General features: G+C 41.8%; 1 protein-coding gene across 3 annotated transcripts in view; it reads right to left on the reverse strand.

The window, feature by feature from the left end:
• The window catches only part of slc24a4b (solute carrier family 24 member 4b), a 30,745-nt gene that overhangs the window by 15,254 nt on the left and 2,751 nt on the right, over positions 1–12,740 (reverse strand). For all 3 annotated transcript variants that reach the window (XM_028397546.1, XM_028397545.1, XM_028397544.1), the window contains exon 2: positions 9,106–9,213. In XM_028397546.1, the coding sequence (XP_028253347.1) occupies positions 9,106–9,213 (108 nt within the window). The remainder of the gene's footprint in view (positions 1–9,105; positions 9,214–12,740) is intronic.

A 12,740-nucleotide genomic window follows, 5' to 3' on the forward strand; every position in this document is an offset into this window, starting at 1 on the left:
ACGTGTCCCCGCCCCACCCTATACGAGGACTGAGTGACTTCATGATGGGTATCGGTCTCGGAGGCACAGGCCCGGGGGTGCCTGGTTGGTTCATTAGGCTTACACTGAATTAGCGTGGTTTGTGATTCCTCGTCCTCCATCTCTCATCCATCGCCAAGTTATGTAACACATCAAAAAAAGTCCTGCGTGGCCTACCTGAGCTTAGCACCACAAGTAGAAAGGGTCAAATGCAAAATAATATCGGCCTGTGATCACCATCCATCTGATGCTTTGATTTTAAAGAATCAGAATGACTGAAAACAATACTGTTAAAAGTGCAGTATGACAACACTTGCATATTCAAGGACAAGTGGAACAAGAACAGTCAGCCATCACAGCTCAAAACTGATGTAAAAAGGCTTGTGCTATATTAAGAGCCTGAAGTCATACAGAATTAAAGCAAGCAGGCAGAAAAGACTCCCATGCTGAGGACTCATCATCCATCATCCAGAGCTCCAGCTGGAGCGCAGTGTGATCATGGTACCACCATACGGCTCAGATTGTCTGGGAGCAGGGCCACTCCACAGTGCACCTGGCTGGAGACAGAAGCTAGTCGTCTCCCCGGTGAGTACCAGCATCTGTGGGAACGGCCTCTGTATGACCTGTTCCTGTTGGACCAAAGCTGTAAATACATCGAGTCCTGAGCTAAAGTTATGCTTATAGCACTATAGTGACATACAGTAGGGCTCTGGCTAATTTCAACATGCTAACTATAGACTTGGAGATGGATAAAATATTTAACAGTAACCCAGCTTACAACCACAAATACAAATGAACAAATGTCAGACCAGGTAGATGTTAAGACATTTAAAGATTTTGAGTTATTGATGGCCCTAGAGGACAATCACAACATCATCAGGGTCATCAGCATTAACTTTGTGGATACTATAGATATGTCCAAAGATACATGCCAACAATACTTGTAAGAGTATAATAAAACCTGAACCAAGGGGAAAGACTGCTGTGTTCCAGTGCCTCTAAAAACTCGAACAAAAATGCGATAGTCTGAGCCTGCAGAATATTGCCGTTTACAGCAGAAAACAAAAGACAAGATTTGGGCCCTTGTCACATATGGAGTCCTGAAGTGGAACAGTGCTCACCTGAGACTTCTCACTGCATCTGTCCCAACCTCACAATGTCTGATTTTTTTTTAATAGAATCTGATGGTGTGCACACATGAATGAGTCAAAACCCTGCACAGGCGAATCAAACACGCCACAGGATGTACACCCAAGACCACTTAATCAACTGCATGCCTCCTGGATTTCTTTCAATTACATCACATGAATGCAAATGTGGTACATTAAATATCACTGCACATCATAATGCATTATCGTTGCAACACAACATAGAGCCATAGCATAAAGAAACGGCCACACTTTCTGACTATGTGACGCCTGTAAGTTTTTACATACAACACCTGATTATATTAGGGGCAAAACATTACAAAGTTACATTTCAGTGATATAGACTATGACCTTACTGTGTAATGAGAATCCGAGGAACACCTGGCTGACATTGAAATCTTGCAGCACCATCGACTGTGGCAGGCAGCTTTAGCTCATTTCATTTCTGACAGGTTTATGTGCTGAATGAAACGTTTCGCCCAGCCGATGGCCTCAAGCAAAGACGCAATCAATTACAGGATTTGTCAGCTGTGCCCTCAGAGGTGACTGAAAACAAACTGATGCCAACAGAGAAGGCTAAACTCACACTGATACCTCATGGCCAAAACAGCCCCACAAACATACATTATATTAGCTTCAGAAGGTTGAACTTCTAAAATAAAAAAGAAAGAAGAATACAGGTGTGAAATTCCTGCTGTTAAGCCTTTTTACCTCCGGCCTCCATGTTCAGCAGGTCATTCCTTAATCAATAATTAAAATACCACCAATGTTCTTTAGTTTCTTGGTCCACCCCTCACCACTGCATAAAAATCCACCTTAGCTGAGAGAGTGTTAAAAATAGGTTATCACAAACTGTGTATAAAGGGCACCAGCATGGGGACAGCAGAGAGACGACAGGTAGGCAGGGGTCACCTCCCGGCTCCCTGTAAACATTCAACCAGACAGTGTCTGAGTTTTCTCACATCAAAGGTCAAACCGGACATGCTTCCACAGCCAATTCCCACACAAGGACAGGACAGGACGTACACATGAGAGTGGGACAACAGACGGGCCGCTTAAGTGATGCATCTCAGATGAGGTTCATAAATAGAAATGATAAATACCTCAGCTGAAACTGGAGGGATACATGGTAAAGATGGTGAAGCATAGTATGATGCATTGCAGATATACTGCAGACATAAACACTATATTTTGTTTGCTTTCAAAGCCTTTGAATGATTTATCAGAGAAAAGCAAGCCAACAGTTGCAAGTTACAGCTACGCATCTGAGTTTTATTCTTGATTAATTGTTTTGTTTGTAAAAACAAAAGAGCCACTTCATTGAATTAGCATATCTGATTGCTTGTTTTGCTTTTTGTTTCAACACACAATCCAAAGAACACTGAAAGAGCTGCACTGATATTCTGTTTGGATGATTTTTTTCCTTCGAATATTGTCATATATTTAATTTAAAGCTTGTATCTTTTGTCTACACAACACAACACAAGAAGGGTGTTAAATCTAAATATCTGGACCAAGTGGCGATTTGTTTTTAATTAACTAGGACCTCTCAATCTTCAGGTAAATACGCTTAATCTAACTTGTTCCAAGCAAGCGGCTTTGAGAATAAAGTCTATTCAAACAACTGTACAAATGTGAAAAAAATGTTTATCCATTCTGCTGTTCTTGTGTTTGCATGGGATAGCTGTGCCTTGGTTTAAAAGACAGTAACAGAGGGAGAGAGTGAACGAAGGATGTTGGGATGGGCACTGCTAAAAAAACCAAGAAAAAAAAAGGCCTCTTCAGAAGCTGAGCTTCAGATCTATAAATAAACCCTGTTTGGACACCTGACTGGTGCTTATGCAAGAAATTACTGGCAACGCTTTTGTTCATCTGTCTCCAAAGACCCCTCCCCCTCGTCTTATCAACCCCAGAAGTAATTTTAAGTCCACACCAAGACGTGTTGGAAGCTTTTCTGAGGCACATCGCAGCTGCAGTTTGCATTAATACTTTGAAAGCCGTCGTTACCTAAAGTTGGGGTCAATGAAGGACTGTCCTACATGACTCATAGAAACACATGTCAGAAACGAAACATGGCGAGTGGATATAAATCATTGAACACTTCTACTCACAGTCCTCCCCAACTTATTTAATATTTTCGTAGTGCTGCATCTCTTCACTTTGTAGACGTTCCCTCTGCAACTGCCTGACAGCCAGCTGCACGTGTGATTTTTCCTACTCACAGACCAGCTCATCATCTACCTTACTGAGGTTGGAAAGTGGTGGTAGTTATGTTCAAAGGTTTCTCTTTTGACCCATTGATGTGGGAAGGTTGTGAATATTTCCAACCACAGCAGCAGGTGCAGTTCACTTCATGCTGCGGGGAGAAAACTAATCTGAACATGACTGTTGCTCCCTTAACACTGCCAATCCAGATGAGGTGGCTGAGGCACCTGATAAAGGATGCCTCCTTCGGCAGCTCCCTTTAGAAGCCAACCAAGTACGGGGAGCTGGGCGGGAGCACTGGGGCCAGACAGAGGACCCTTTGGAGCGGCTGGGCATCCCCCTTAGGTGGAGGTTGCTGGTGACAAGGCCTGGGGGTCTGCTCTACCTGATGCTCCATGACTGTGATGAACTGAGCAGTCCAACTGAGACTGAAATGTTAAAAAGGCTGTTGACAGGGAGAGGCCCTGACTTTAATTTAATGTAAAGCATACTTTCGGTCTTCTGCTTTTAGTTCTGGCTTCATGTGGACACAAACAGACTCAATAAACTGATTAGAAGGGCTGGTGATGTTGTGGGGGTGGAGCTGGACTCCCTGACAGCAGTGTCACAGAAGGATGCTGTCTAAGCTGCAGGGGATCCTGGAAAACAGCTTCCATCCTCTCCACAATGTGCTGCTGAGGTGCAGGAGTACTTTCAGTGCTAGACTGATCCCTCCTAAAAGCACCACCGAGCACCACAGGAGGTCATTCCTTCCTGTGGCCATCAAACTGTACAACTCCTCCCTCTGAGATCAGACAATCTGATCTAACACACTGTCTTGTTAATTATATCCATATTGGATTTATTGTAGACACTGTCCGATTTTACTGCACACGGTATAAGTTGTATTATATACCTGTTTTGACTTGCCTGGATATTACTTGAATGTTTATTATTGTTTAGAAATGTTTTATTGCATTCTTACTATTTTATATTTCTAACCTGTTTTTGAGTACACATGGAGCACCTAGAATGCAAGCAATTTCCCCCTGGGATTAACAAAGTATTTCTGATTCTGCTGTGCAAACGTCTCCTCAGATAACCTTAATTTAATGGCGTATTAAAGCCTGAGCGTGCTAGCCATTCTTTACATTTCTGCATTTATTATTTTATAAGCTGGTAATATTCCAGATACCATGGTGCTGTTACATAATAGGGTTCAGTATTGGGTGCCTTCTGTTGCAGCAGATGCAGGATGACTGGCAGGACAGTGCACAAAGCAGGCCAGTCTTCACCAAACATTCCTGCCGCGGTGGCCTGGGCATTTAAAAAAAAAAACGGTCTGTTTTTATAATCCCATCTGTGGTCTACAACTGATAAAGCTAAATACATCATTCTGATAAAGGGAAAAACACAATGCAGCCATCAAATATTACACAATCGAATAAAAATATGACATGAGCTAGATGTTTTTGGCAGAGTGCCTGGTGCCACCTTCTGTCACAGCCTGCGCGCCGACCCACAGACCAGCCAGGTCATTAACAGAATACAACTGACACTCCACTACAGCAGTCAAGAGACTCTTCAGAGGAGAATGATTCCTCTGGGTCATTATTAGCCCATTAGATAATTAGCTTGCTCTGGCAGACATCAGCGAGCAGGATGACTCGGCGGCGGCGGCTGACAGCCTTTCTTGTAAACACAGAATCGTGAGTCGACTTATGGAAAATCTCTAGGTCACATGGACACAACATGAAGAGTGTGCCGTGTTGGTCACCCAAAACAAACACCATTATCCTCTTTCACATGCCTAACATCACATGTACAAATGCTCTCACATGGTCATGTGAGCGCTTAAAACGCATGCAATTTCACCTGCATGAGCACACTTGCTCACAACTATTACACTTCTGTTTCAAGCATGAATTTCCCCATCAGCTTTTATGTGGGCAGGCTGTTAGCGGACCAGAAGACTGCTGCTTCAATAACCTAAAGGGGACACCGCTGTGAAACATATGCATTCAGTTGTGTACGGCAGAAATAGGTGAGCATCTCCCTCAGGGTGAGCAATGGCTCTGCAACAACAAAGAGAGCACAGCTACTTTGCTGCTGCTGTGTGATCATGCAGCTTTGAAAGCTGGGAAATGTTATTTGTAGCCTTAGTTTTCATTAAAAAAAAAACAAGGTACTGAACACTGGCCAAAATCAGAACAGGAATGAAAATTTATGGAAAAAGGCCACAAATCTGAAGCAGAACAGAATGGATGAAAGGAGGTCAGGCAACTGCACAGCACAGGAAAGAGTGCACTGCAGGTGTTTGTGCCTGTGCTCCCCTCTGCGCTGCATTGTTCCAACGCTGGCATGCAAGCGAGAAGCAAAGCGAGGTCAGTTTCCATTATGCACAGCAGCATAATCCCCGGTTCTGTAATTCCCTTTTAAAAAGCGTCCTCCCGGTGTATCCTGCGAGTTGACGAACCTGCATCCAAACATGGAAGCCACTGCTTCCCCGCTGGCAGCTTTGACTGTTGTGCCAAATTTCTTGCCTGGTCAACCTCAAGAAAAGAGAAAAACCCCAAATGTTGCCTTGTTGTTTCGCCAACTTTACTCGCCAACAGACATTTGCAGCCAATTACTGCTTCGTGGTGAAGTCGCTTTATCTTTGGGGGAAGAGTTATCCACAGTTCTTCCTCATCCATGCACCCCCTGAGCATGAGCAGATTAGCGCCATATCTAAAACAACTGTAATCAAATCCTGTCGGATTAATTTATCGCACAATCCAAGCCTTTCTAAGCTCTCTGCTTTGTTGTTCACTTCTACTTTGTCTGCTCCCATCTGCTTCCATTGGGACAATTATGCCACTCAAGAGGGAGCTTTCGATATATGGTATTAGCCACATGATTGCGTTAGCTCCTACAGAACCTTAGTTATGCTGCTCTGCCTCCCTCTATAATTGATGTGCTCTACAGTCAACCTGTCCCATATAGGGAGGGGGAAACATGAGAAATTATAATCTTTATATCCTGGTTTGCACCAAGTCATTTCTCCGAGATGAAAAACTGTTATTGCATCTATTCCAGTTTTACTGCAAGTTGCCAAATATAGGTGAGACATAAGAGTGGATTTGTTCTATTTGTCATGGGATTGCTACAGGGAAATACATCTCATGGGGTGGTGTGACTCAAAGCCTGCATGTGATTGTTAACCAAAGAGATTTCAGAAGTTGTTTGAGCAGAGTGGGGAGTACTTGGGCATGGGCACAATGCGCAGCTTGGACAGCACCTTGTGTTTTTCAGGAGTCATTACTGCAGGGCTAATAAAAAAATGGCACTTATGACGAATGGCTGTCTTAGCAGTACCGATGTCAGGACAAGCACCCCACAAAGCCAGAGAAGGGCTCCCTCGCTGATCACAGAAATAATGATGAGGGGAAAAAGGCAGAGACCAAAGCTGGCGGTGTGTAATCTATGCAGCCCACAAACAGACGCCTAATTAAAATGAAGCTTCAGATGTTGCACACACTCAGCATAAAGCAGAAGCCTCTAATAATAATTCTCATACAGCCTGGTTCTATCAATGGTTAGTGCTTTCCACCCTGCAGAGCAGAGCCTCCACTGCTTCTCTGCTGGATCATCAGTCCATGGACACACAGAGGCACAGGGACAAGTGATATCTCTGTGAGAATAGTACAAGACCATCCTTCTTAAAAAAAACATGCTCCTCAACAAGAACCAACATGATCATTTTCTTTGGGGAGTGTGTAAAGGTGTTTTTACAGCCAGTCTGATTCAAACTTTGATTTATGGACTCCCATCTGTCAGAGGCTACAAGTCCACAGACAAACAAAGTCATAATATCTTATATGCAGGAACAAGAGCTCCCCACTGGGTTTCTCTACACCTACAGATCATCCTTCATCTGTGCCTTTAACCTCATTAACCCCCCCCCCCCCCCCCCCCCAACTCTCATGACTCACAACAAATACACTTTTCACATCAACATGGTGTGGTCTTTGCTAGTCAAATTGCCAATAAATGGAGAGAACTATAGGAGATTGTTAACATTTCTCCTCATGAGTCTGTTCACATGGTAGCATTTGTGCAATACAAACCACGACCTTAAGAAGATAAAGGGCATTAAAAACAATGCCTGATATTCTTGTTCTGCTGTACCACATGTGCTGCTCACACAATGAACCAAATCACAGCAACCTGTCAGCTGAGGTGGTTGGTAAACTATGACAGGATTATTCACGAGACCCAAGAACAAAGAGTCATATGATCAGCTTACACTGATGAGGCAGCTGTGGGATAAAAGGAGGGAGCTGAGGAGAAATGTGTGGAATGTCAAGTCCAGCCCTGTGCCTCCGGTACAGAAGTCATTTCAGTTAGGGTGGGGAGGGGTGCAATCTTGAAGGATTAAGGGGAAATTTTCCAGCATAGAGTCTTATCATTTGGCACCCGGACTCTACAGTGACCATGCAAAAAAAAGTTCACGTTCAAACATAATACAGAATATAGTTCAGTGGTGTAAATGTGTTTGTTTAGAACAAATAGCAGGTTCCAGGGCTGATGGTTTCACTAATCCCTGAGGGATTCTGCCTGCTGTGACCAATGATGAAGTAATAGCCTGTTAGTCCTCGCTGAGTCACTTGTCATGCAGCCGGGTAAAGAGTAAATTTAACACATCAAATTGTTTGGACCCCGGTATCATCCTGTGTGTGTGCCATGGTAACAAAGCACAACACTGATTTGCTTTATATTTAGCAAAAAACCTCCTTCAATGAGCCTCCATCAATTAAACATCATAACTTTAGATGTACTTATAGGTAGTGCTTGAATTCTCTCCAGCCTGTCAATATCATTGTGGCAAGTATTAATGTGCAATAAGAAGGGGCCAAATTGGACTAAACATCTATCCCATGAAGCCTTGATGCTGTTCTCTTTGCCCCTGAGTCATGCAGGATCACAGAAAGCTCATGTGAGTCAGTGCTGGGAGAAAAAACTGAAGTCGTTAGACTGCTGCAATTCAAATGACACGGAAAGAAAGAAACAAAGGACTAAAACAGGTGCGCGTCCTACTACTGCTGTGCACTGTTTAAATCATTTCATTTCATAAGTAGTCCTACTGCCTGATGTCAGCAGTGTCAGTGAAGATGTCAGCATACGGTCCACTGTAATTATAGAGAGCACTGCTGTAAAATAATCAATGCCTGACCATTTTAAGAGCTCTTTTGTTGCTTGTTACAGCACAAGTGATCTAAACGGAGCCAGAACCCAACAGAGAGGTCTGTTAGAACAGCATGACCACAACGCATTTATACATTTTTAAATTTCCCTTAAAACACGATATAGCTTGATATTAAAAGGTTGGCTCAGGAGGGCATGGATGTGTGAGGCAGGAGTAGCTTGTTGTCTGCTTTTTACATCCTCTTGATATCTCCAAATTAGATACTTGTAAACATATTAATCTCTTGACCATATTAGTTATACACCGTATAATTTGGGTACTCATTTTAATAATACTGGGACTGGGAATTATGCATAATTATGGGCGTGACCGTTTCGAGTGCTGACTCAGTGTGAGATTTCTGCTGCCATGACTGCCTGTCTGCCTCAGCTCCACCTTTTTGGCTGTATTAGGAGTTTAGGCAGATGAATCAAACCTGGTGACCATCAGAGCCCTCCAGAGACTCTTCAGTTTCTTCAGTGTCAGTGTCCATCCATAGTTATATACCATCTATGGTGCCTAGCTTACCTGGCTCTGAACAGTTCTTCCTCTCTGTTCCATTTTCTGGTTCTGAAGCCATTAGCCGTCTCCCCCAGTGTTCGTCATCTGGCTGTCCCTCTACGATCATACCATGGCCTGAAGCAGAATAAAAACAGCATTTATCATCAACATGAATGTAACATCTAACACAATATAAGAGGAAGCCATTTGCTGCAGCGAAACCTTGAAATTCTATTTTGCATATGATAGAATGCAATCAAAGATACCACGGCTGCTGCTGCTGCACAGCATATTTAATGAGCTCAAACATCCATGATCACGATCATTAATCCAAACAAGGTTGCCTTTCTTTAATCCTTTAAAAGTTCTCAGTTATGTAGATATGACATTTTCATCCAGCAGCCATAACACATCAAAATGCAGCTGTGCCATTATGTTTTTGGGGTGGGAGTTTCATTTTTTCATTAAACTGCTCTTAAGCCTCTGTAATGAGGACAGAAAAAAACAGCAGTCCCAAATCTATTATGTAAAATCAGACCAATGAGCTGAGCAGCGCTTGCACTATTCATAAAATGTCGCCATACAGAGGCAGGGCTGAAATGACGAAGCAGTGACTGATGACAGAATGAGTCCTGTCTACTGTACACACAGTTATGAGTGGATTACTGGACTAGGAGTGATAATTCATGCACAAGGTGTTTAGCTATAGGACCCCCCCTTTAGCCTGAACTTAAGTTACAGATTACACAATTAATGCCTCGCAGCAGTACACGCACATGATGTCAGTGACCATGTGGATGTCTCCTTATGATCAGCGATTTCAGGATTAATATTTTACAATGATGTAGAGGACGTAAAGACAACTGCTGAGCAACAAGCTGAACAATAGCTGCTTTAAAGACAAACTAATAAACTAACTAACTTGCAGGTGACCTGCTGTTACATTTTCAGTGTGGTTGTGCTCGCTCCATCCCAGTGCTTTACAGTTCTGTCACCATATTAGCAGGTTCAGATGTAGAAAATGCATCGTGTTCTACAATACATTTGTAGCATCTATTGCTGCTGTTAAAGCACTGCCAATAAAGTCTAAGTAACTTTTGTGTTTAAAAAAAATAAACAACTTCGCCTTTGTGTATAAGGTTGTACCAATATTCCCTGCAGACATGACATAATGTCAGCTTTACATTAAACAAAACATAGAAACTGCACCAAAATAAAGCTCACTTATTTTTTATATATAATATATATATATATATATATATATATATATATATATATATATATATATATATATATATATATATATATATATATATATATATATATATATATATATATATATATATATATATATATTTTTTTTTGGGTCACCACACATCAGCTAATGTAAATCCAGTATTAAGGACTATTAAGGATTACTAGGAACACTGCTTTGATGTAACATACAGTCCATTTATAGGAGTTGAGGGCAGTAAAAGATGTAAATCAGAGCCGAGAACAGTGAAAGATCCAGTCTAAATCCTCTACCTGATCGCCTCAAACTGTGTTTTCAGTGTATCCACACTGAAATGTTTTTATTAGATGCCTTTCAGTCCAGTACAGTGAGACAGCCTGAAGATCAGCAGGCACGGGATAAACAGATTGTACACAAGGCGAGTGCAGCTGCTTCCCAAAAGACCAAACCCTCGAGTCATCACTCCAACCTGTTTCTTCTTACTAATCAGCTCACTTTCACCCCTATACTGCCTCTGGTTTCCCCCTGATTTTTGGTTTTTAATCTTGACATGTTCAAAATAAAATACTGTCCAATTTAATGTCATGAGGCACAGTTCATAAATTTAAAATCAGAAATTTAATTTGGACAGTGTGTGCTTAGAGGTGGATTCTGATTATTTGTGACCATAAAAGAATAAAAAAAAGACACAAGCTCACAACTGTTCACAACAAACCTGCTTTAAACAGTCCATCTACATGCAAACTGTCAGACGTAGAATCACTTGACCACAACAATAAAAGCCTGTGTTTTTTTAAGCATCTGTGACATTTCCTGGAAATCTTGACAAGGCATGACAGGGACTGCATGTATGTGTGCCTGAGCTGTCCAGTCTGTGCTCTCACTGTCAAGCACCTGAGAAGAAAAACAATGAAGACATGATTCCATCAGTACTTCAAGGCATACTGGGGGTAAATCAAGAGCTGCAGCATGACACTGCTAGCTCATTCTACATCCAGTTGACTTATTCTGATTAATGAACGTATTCTTCATGCTGAATGTTCCCATTTTGATCTTTAGAAAATGTTGAAAGTGTTCCTAATACGGCTGATTGCCATTTGTTCATTTGTTAGCAGGAAATCTCATAAACGACAAAGAGACTTTTTTTTGTATTTCAGTAGAAAAGGAAATGAGCCAGTAATCAGCTGATGTGTCTTTGTGGAGATTGGGGATGGGGTAAAGATGGACACACCCTCCCCAATGTCCCCAATAAGTTTGTTGAAAAGTGGATTTTAAGATCAGTCCAATGAATGGACGGACGGAGCCTAACTGGAGCTGCTGTGGTTTGTGAAGCCATGGTACAGCGCTATCAATCTGAGATAGTACCCACCCACCCGGCCTCAGCCTCAGCCTCAATGTAGCAGGGATGATGCAACAAATGTTAAACATAAAACAGTGATGTACTGATAACTGTATTTCATTTTGAAAAATCCCATGAACCTTATTTTGGGCACCTTAGCCAAAAACCTATTCAAATAACCCATTGACTATGGGACAAGGAATTCTAAAAAGCTAATGGCTTTTCCTGGTTTTGGGCCTAAATCCAGCCACACCTCATTATATTCAAGCTAAAGCTTTTATAATTATACACCAAATAAATGTTAGTTTTTTTTAATGCTACAATTTTGAGCAATCAGCCTTCGAAATATTCAAGTACATCTCCATAGCGACTGTTATGTTTGGATTCCCATAATCCTTCACTGTGAGCTATGGTCACCAACACAGCACCATAAATCACTGACATATTTTCATTTATATCATTGATTATGTTAGCTGGTGACCTTGCATGGAAAGCTAGCAAACACTCATAAGCACTCCAAGAGAGCTCATGGTACATTAGAACACAAACTGTAACTTCTAATACATGGATCTGTTATTGATTATTTTGTAACACTAGTTAGGTTACTGGCTAATGGCAACCTAACTAATATATATAGCCTGGTCAATATTTTGACACATTAACGGGTGAGCTAACAACTGTGAGGCAAGGCACACTGGAGTGGGCACAAATATCAACCATGTACCAGAGTCCTTTCAATTGAAAAAGGTGCATATGGAAAGTAATTTTACTGATCCTTAATAAGAGCAACCAAATATTTTTCCATACTGTTCAATATATTTAAATAAAGAGGGACCCACATGTTTACTTTAAGAGAAGTAATTCCCAATATAAACAGCTGAAATGCAATAAAAGGCTGTTAATATGCCTCTGCTGAGTAGCAGAGTGGCACAAGCAATAATAGAACAAGAGTAATGTCATTCCTCAGCTCAGGAGGGACATGGACCATGGGCACTAACCTACCAATCTTTCCATGCTGAGAAAAAGCTCATATCAGTATCAGTATATAGTATTCACCTTCCCTAAAAATCCTGCTCATTCTGGTCCTCC

Source organism: Parambassis ranga, chromosome 24 (genome assembly GCF_900634625.1).
Source record: "Parambassis ranga chromosome 24, fParRan2.1, whole genome shotgun sequence".
Taxonomy (NCBI): domain Eukaryota; kingdom Metazoa; phylum Chordata; class Actinopteri; family Ambassidae; genus Parambassis; species Parambassis ranga.